Source organism: Argentina silus (assembly GCF_951799395.1).
Source record: "Argentina silus genome assembly, chromosome: 14".
NCBI classification, from domain to species: Eukaryota; Metazoa; Chordata; class Actinopteri; order Argentiniformes; family Argentinidae; genus Argentina; species Argentina silus.
The window spans coordinates 18118137-18125636 of NC_139668.1; the positions used below are offsets into that span (position 1 = coordinate 18118137).

Consider the following 7500-nt stretch of genomic DNA (forward strand, 5'->3'; position numbering starts at 1 on the left):
TCCGTCAGGACAGAGGTAGGCAGCTCTCTCTCTCTCTCTCTCTCTCTCTCTCACTTTCTCTCTCTCTCTCTCTCTCTCTCTCACTTTCTCTCTCTCTCTCTCTCTACACTCCCTTCATCCCTCTCTTCTTTACACTAACACAACATCATGTTGAAGTTTTGGATAAGATAAAGACTAATCTTCACCCCTCCACCCCCCCCCCACCCCCCACCCCCCCCCCCACCCCCCACCCCCCCCCCCCACCCCCCCAGATCGAGGGCACAGAGAGGCTGCTGAATAAGGACCTGGGGGAGTTGATCAGCAAGATGCGATTGGCCCAGCAGAACTCTGTGACCTCCCTGAAGGGGGAGTGTCAAAGGCAGATGCTAGCCGCCGCCCATACACTGGCACTGGACTCAAAGAACCTTCTGGATTCTGTGGACCAGGCCAGAGTTAGAGCTAACCAGGCCAAGCTCAGACCTGACTCACCTGGACCAGGCCAGAGTTAGACCTGACTCACCTAGACCAGACCTGACTCACCTGGACCAGGCCAGTTAGACCTGACTCACCTGGACCAGATCTGACTCATCTGGACCAGATCTGACTCACCTGGACCAGGCCAGAGTTAGACCTGACTCATGTAGACCAGACCAGACCTGATACACCACAAGTCCTTCATTTCAGATGACTCTGTTACACCCCCACGGAAATACATGTATACATGTATATGTACTGGAAATACCCAAGTGTAGGAACAAACAGTAGAATGTCAAACTGTGAGTGTTTTAAATCATGACTGTATCTAAAGTGTAGTTGATGTATTCATTGAGGACAGCTTATTGTCTGTGAGCTGAGTGCATCTCAGTGTATGATGGTTGTGTAAGCATGTGGTGAATACTGTACTGAGTGTGTTGTTCTGACGTGTTTGCCACAGCGAGGGAAAGAGTGAGTTGTGGGTTTTAGTTCTCATTTGTTCTCAGTCTGACAGAAATAATGCTAGGAACACAGCTTCCTATCGCACAAACCACTGTGCAGAGAAGAAAGGTCAGAACTCACACGCACATTCACACACACACACACACATACACATACACACGCACACACACACACACGCACACACAAACACACACACTCACATACATACGCACGCACACATACACACGCACACACGCACTCACACACACACACACTCACACACACACACACACACACACACACACACACACACACAGCAGGAAAGGTTTCAAGTTTATTCAAGTATAAAGGGCATTTTACCAGCTTCACAAAACAAGATACAGCAGTTATAAGAGTAAGTGTAAGAACAGTAATAACAGTTGTTAATATAATAATTTAATGGTAAAAGGTCAGTATATACAAGAGTTTACAAAAGAGATAAAAGATTTAGAACAAAATTAAATACAAATTAGGAATAAGATAACAGACATGAATAAGGTCACAACAAACACACACACACACACACACAGCACAAAGGACACACACACAGCACAAAGGACACACACAAACCCACATACAGAGCAGGATAACAATAGAGTTGGTTTTCACATCAAACAAACCTGTAAGGTCCCAGTTCTCACCAGCAGAGGGGGCTCTTTGCATAGCACACAGCCACAGCCAGTCTACCACAGCACTTCCTCCTGGTTTTGCTCAGAGTGGAGAGGAGAGGTTGAGTACGTCCTGATTGGCGGCTATTTTCATTCAGAGTAATTAACCGGTCAGAGCAATTATACAGTTGTGTATAAAGACCCTTCCTCTCCCATATCCTCTCCTCTCCTCAGCGACACGGAAAACCTCTTCAAAAATCATCTCTCACACAGAGACACAAATTGGTAGCGACCGAGGGAAAACTCAGCCTCACGCAATCTCTCTATCTCTCTCTTTCATGAATATGAATCTCAACACGGGAAAACAACAGTTTTAACCAATTGGTCCATGATATTATATGATATTATATGATATTTGTAAATGTTGTTGTTACTTTCACCCTCTCCTATCAAGGGAACTCAGTGCACGGTGCAACCTGCAACCTGTCTGTAACTGGAAAGCAACAATAATGATAATGGATCAGGTTTATAAAGCGCATTTCTTGAACCTAACAACAAGAAAAAAAGAGAACAATTGTATTATTACTCCCACTAATAATAATAATAATATTATTGTTTTGAAATAATTGTTCATAGTTGCATTATCATTCCTACACAGGTTGTACTGTTTGTGGTTTTAGTTCTGTTGTCTAATCAAGTAGGTTTTTAATAAAACATTAAAAAGAAAAATGTTTTGTGACCAAATAAGGACATTTTACAGGTCCTGGTAGAGTGAGAGTCCTGGTAACGTTCCATTAAGAACATGGTCTGGAGCAGGGTAAACTGGTAACGTTCCATTAAGAACATGGTCTGGAGCAGGGTAAACTGGTAACGTTCCATTAAGAACATGGTCTGGAGCAGGGTAAACTGGTAACGTTCCATTAAGAACATGGTCTGGAGCAGGGTAAACTGGTAACGTTCCATTAAGAACATGGTCTGGAGCAGGGTAAACTGGTAACATTCCATTAAGAACATGGGGTTTGGTTCTAGATCATTCCGGAGAGCCAGGGCGGAAGAAAGAGGCCGATGGTTCCCAGCAGACACACAATGATGAACATCCACAGGAAGATACGATCTATCACCATGGCTACGTACTTCCAGTCCTCCTTCACCTGGACAGAGAGAGAGAGAGAGACAGAGACACAAACACACACACACACACACAACCGAATAAGAATTGATAGGCTGTGCATTCCCATTTTATCAATTCTATCAATCTTAATTCTATAACACACAGTGAGAAAGACTCCCCCCATCGCTCTCCCTCTGCCCCTCTCCCCCTTCCCCTCTCCCTCTTCCCCTCTCTCTCTGCCCCTTTCCCCCCTCCCCTCTTCCCCCCTCCCCTCTGCCCCTCCCCCCTTCCCCTCTCCCTCTGCCCCTGCCCCCCACTGTGTACTACAGTAGGGGACTGCACTTACAGAGAAGTCGGCGTCCTCAGCTCTCAGGTGCTCAGCGATGTAGGTCACCCCTTCCAGGGCTCTTAACACGGCGGGGGATAGAGCTGTGGCTAAGCCCTGGGCCGTACCAACTTCAGGAGTAGGGGTGTCCCAGTCCGGGGTGAGGCTGAGTTTGGAGGGTCTCGGGGGTAGCAGGCCAGAGCCCAGAGAGGTGTGATTCTGGGGGTGGGGGGTATACCCGGGCAGGCGAGGGGAGGGGGGGGTGCAGGCGAAGGAGGGAGGGGTCCTCACCCCAAGTCTCACCCCGAAGCCTGCGTCAGTGTCCATGTCACTATCAGAGGAACTATGGAGACTTGTTTCAGAATCCTGATAACCGTGACGATTCGTCTCCGTGTCCTGATAACCGTGACGATTCGTCTCCGTGTCCTGATAACCGTGACGATTCGTCTCCGTGTCCTGATAACCGTGACGATTCGCCGCCTCCTCCTCGTCCAGGTAACCGCGACGATTTGCCGTCTCCTCCTCGTCCAGGTAACCACGACGATTCGCTGTCTCCTCCTCGTCCAGGTAACCGTGACGGTTCGCCGTCTCCTCCGTGTCCAGGTAACCGCGGACGTCGACCTCCGACTCCTGCATCAGCCAGGTGTGGGACGCGCTGTGGGAGGGGCCGGGGGTCCTGAAGGGGAGGCGCCTGTGAACCAGGCCCTTCCTCCTGCGGTGCGGGGGCGGGCGCTTCATGCACAGCCAGCGGGGCACGACGGACAGGAAGAGGGAGCGGACCCAGCTTGGCATGGTGTGCGTGGCCGAGGAGCGGTGGTGGACGTTCAGGACGAACACGGTGATGACGATGGAGAGGGTGACGAAGATCATGGTGAAGAGGAGGTACTCGCCGATGAGCGGGATGACGAGCGACGTGGAGGGGATGATCTCGGTGATGAGGAGGAGGAAGACGGTCAGGGAGAGGAGGACGGAGATGCACAGGGTGATCTTCTCGCCGCAGTCGGAGGGCAGGTAGAAGACCAGCACGGTGAGGCAGGAGATGAGGAGGCAGGGGATGATGAGGTTGATGGTGTAGAAGAGGGGCAGGCGGCGGATCATGAAGTAGTAGGTGATGTCGGGGTAGATTTCGTGGCAACAGTCGTACTTCTTGGTGTTGTAGGTTCCCACCGCGTTGATGATCGCCCACTCACCACTCTCCCAGTAGTCCTGATGGGGGGGAGAGAGGGAGACCAGGGTTTAGAGAGAGAGAGAGAGAGAGAGAGGAGGTAGAAGACATTTTGTGTGTGTGCATGTGTGTGTGTGTGTGTGTGTGTGTGTGTGTGTGTGTGTGTGTGTGTGCGTGCGTGTGTGTGTGTGTGTTTGCGTGTGCGTGTGTGAGACAGAGAGTGACCTTTAGGTCGACAGTATTCTCTATAGTGAGTGTGAGTGTGAGTGTGAGTGTGAGTGTGTGTGTGTGTGTGTGTGTGTGTGTGTGTGTGTGTGCGTGTGCGTGCACGTGCGTGTGTGAGTGCGCGTGAGTGCGTGTGCGTGTGTGAGACAGAGACCGACCTTCAGGTCCACGGTATTCTCTATAGGTTCCAGGTCTATCTTGGCCCGGTCGTAGGTCCAGGAGCCGAACTTCATCTTACAGTTCTGCTGGTCGAAGGGGAAGAAGGTGACGTCGATGGAGCAGGAGGACTTGTAGATGGCCGGGGGGACCCAACGCACGCGCCCGCTGTGGAACAGGTGGGCCTTGGTCATGTGGGTCACGGCGAACTCCCCGTCTGCGCTGCGTAGAGAGACCCCCAGCAGGAGAGTGAACAACAGTCACCACCAGCTCGCTTCATTATTCAACCCAAATCAAACATGGGTAAACACACCGCAAGCCACGCGCGCTGGAGGAGCGTCCGGATTAAATATGAATGAAATGTTGATGATGAAATATCTCTGATGTGTGTGTGGGTGTGTGGAAACACACAGGCCTGCTAGCTGAACCCTGAGGGGGGTTCTCTTCTGTTCCTTTAATGTAGGACTGTGTTTGTGTGTGTGTGTGTGTGTGTGTACGCGCAAGCGTGCGTGTCTGTGCGTGCACACGCGTGCGTGCGTATGTGTGTCTGTGTGTGTGTCTGTGTGTGTGTGTGCGTGCGTGCGTGCGTGTGTGTGTGTTTGCGTGCGTGTGTGTGTGTGTCTGTGTGTGTGTGTGTGTGTGTGTGCGTGCGTGTGTGTGTGTGCGTGCGTGTGTGTGTCTGTGTGTGTGTGTGTGTGTGTGTACGCAAGCGTGCGTGTGTGTGTGTGTGTCTGTGCGTGTAAGACAATCCGCTCACTTGTTATAGAGGACAATGTCAGGCACCCAGATGAGCTCTGAGGGGACTCTGATGGAGGTCACGTTGTCGAAGTCGGATGGACGCCACCGCAGCTTGTAGTCATTCCACTCCTGGAGGCATAGACACACACGGGGCGAGGGGACGCGACACAGAGACAAGAGAGGAGAGTTGTTTCTTCACCTTCAGACAGAGACATTCATCACATCCCCTCACCGCTGGTGGGGAGCCAGTATTCAGACACCTCTACCTTCCTGTACTGTGGGTTTCAATACATACTGTACTCAATCATCCATCTACTGCTCATAAGCACAGTATTCAACACAACACGACACGACACAATAGAACACAACACAACACAACACAACACAACACACCACACCACACCACACCACAACACAACACACCACAACACAACTCAACACAACTCAACACAACAGAACACAACACAACACAACACAACACAACAGAACACAACACAACACGCTACAAAAACACACCACACCTCAACACAACACAACACAACACACCACAACACACCATAACACAACACAACACAACACACCACAACACACCACAACACAACACAACACAACACAACACAACACACCACAACACAACAGAACACAACACAACACAGCACATTCAACACAATCTAACAGCAGTACCGTAACACAATCTAACAGCAGTACCGTAACACAATCTAACAGCAGCTCACCTGTTTCAGCCAGACGTTGGTGGTCATCATCTGATTCTTCTCATCCTGTGGGGGAGGGAGGAGAGGAACGGATGGATGGATGGATTATTTTATTTTTGGTATAAAACGTGGGATGATTATGGTCGTGAGTGGTAGGGTGTATGTGTGTGTGTGTGTATGTGTGTGTGTGCATGCCTGTGTGTGTGTGTGTGTGTGTGTGTGTGTGTGTGTGTGTGTGTGTGTGTGTGTGCGTGCGTGCGTATGCCTGTGTGTGTGTGTGTGTGTGTGTGTGTGTGTGTGTGTGTGTGTGTGTGTGCGTGTGTGTGCGTGCGTGCGTATGCCTGTGTGTATGTGTGTGTGTGCGTATGCCTGTGTGTGTGTGTGTGTGTGTGTGTGCGTGTGTGTGTGTGCGTGCGTGTGTGTGTGTGTGTGTGTTTTAGCTCTCACCACATCGATCAGCTGTGCGATGGAGAGGCCAAACTTGACGATGACCACATCGGTGATGTTCCGTACGGGGCGGGACCACTTGTTATAGCCAATGAACAGCCTCGTAAAGAGCTCATCCTCCGCATGGGCATGAGTCCAGTCATCACTGAACACTGAGGGAGAAGTACACACACACACACACACACACACACACACACACACACACACAGTAATAGTTAAGCCTCTCGTCAGATAGTCAACTCGTCTGGAGTCTATCCCTCCCCTGCAGTCCTTGATTAGAAGGGAGAGGTGAAACGTGGCCCTGCTGCTGACTGTGATTGACAGTCATTGACAGCATGATAATGAGTCCCCCCGGTGCTGATCCAAGATCAGTTTTGTCTTCCCCCCCGAGTGTCAAAGGTTCTGTTTGGGGGAGGATCGACTGATCGTGCCTCACCTGCTTACCTTGTCACTTCCTTACTTCTGGGAAACTCAAAAGTGCCGCTTCCCCGTGGCAGAGTTAAACCCACAGATAGCGTAGGGGTCAGTGTGTGCGTGTGTGTGTGTGTGTGTGTGTGTGTGTGTGTGTGTGTGTGTGTGTGTGTGTGTGTGTGTGAGTGTGAAAGAGAGAGAGGGAGAGAAAGGGACAAAAGGAGAAAGACAGATCGGAGCTTCTAACCATATCTGGGGGGACCATTGCTGCTGACAGTTGCCCTAAGCACCCATAGATCAGAGTCAAAGATGTGTGAGTGTGTGTGTGTGTGTGTGTGTGTGTGTGTGCGTGCATGCCTGTGTGTGTGTGTGTGTGTGTGTGCGCGTATGCCTCTGTGTGTGTGCGTATGCCTGTGTGCGTATGCCTGTGTGTGTGTGTGTGTATGCCTGTATGTGTGTGTGTGTGTGTGTGTGTGTGTGTGTGTGCACGCGCGTATGTATGCATGCATACTCTAGGCTATGAGCTCGGGGATGTGTCACATGGGCTGAGATCTTATCAGGGAGGTGCCATCTCCCTGCCTCCTCCAGCTACTCTCTGAGCCTTCACTGCCTGCGGGCACGCTCTGCTTCATGGCTCTGAGTCTGGACTGACATGGCCGCTTTTCTGC

General features: G+C 50.8%; 2 protein-coding genes across 6 annotated transcripts in view; one reads left to right on the forward strand and one right to left on the reverse strand.

Annotated features, from left to right (window-relative positions):
* ptk2ba (protein tyrosine kinase 2 beta, a) overlaps nucleotides 1-2275 on the forward strand; it is an 18159-nt gene extending 15884 nt beyond the window's left edge. For all 5 annotated transcript variants that reach the window (XM_083684673.1, XM_083684671.1, XM_083684675.1 and 2 more), the window contains 2 exons: nucleotides 1-15; nucleotides 252-2275. The exon at nucleotides 1-15 is cut by the window's left edge and continues 66 nt beyond it. In XM_083684673.1, coding sequence (XP_083540799.1) covers nucleotides 1-15; nucleotides 252-488 — 252 coding nt within the window. In that variant the 3' untranslated portion in view covers nucleotides 489-2275. The remainder of the gene's footprint in view (nucleotides 16-251) is intronic.
* Nucleotides 2276-2566: 291 nt separating this feature from the next.
* chrna2a (cholinergic receptor, nicotinic, alpha 2a (neuronal)) lies at nucleotides 2567-6040 on the reverse strand (the record flags this gene model as incomplete). The annotated part of the gene is made up of 6 exons (XM_083684682.1): nucleotides 5996-6040; nucleotides 5281-5390; nucleotides 4526-4745; nucleotides 3517-4183; nucleotides 2999-3288; nucleotides 2567-2692 (listed from the first exon to the last, which is right to left on the reverse strand). The coding sequence occupies exons 1-6, from the start codon at nucleotides 6023-6025 to the stop codon at nucleotides 2567-2569; spliced, it is 1443 nt and encodes a 480-aa protein (XP_083540808.1). The 5' UTR covers nucleotides 6026-6040.
* Between the last annotated feature and the right edge of the window lie 1460 nt (nucleotides 6041-7500).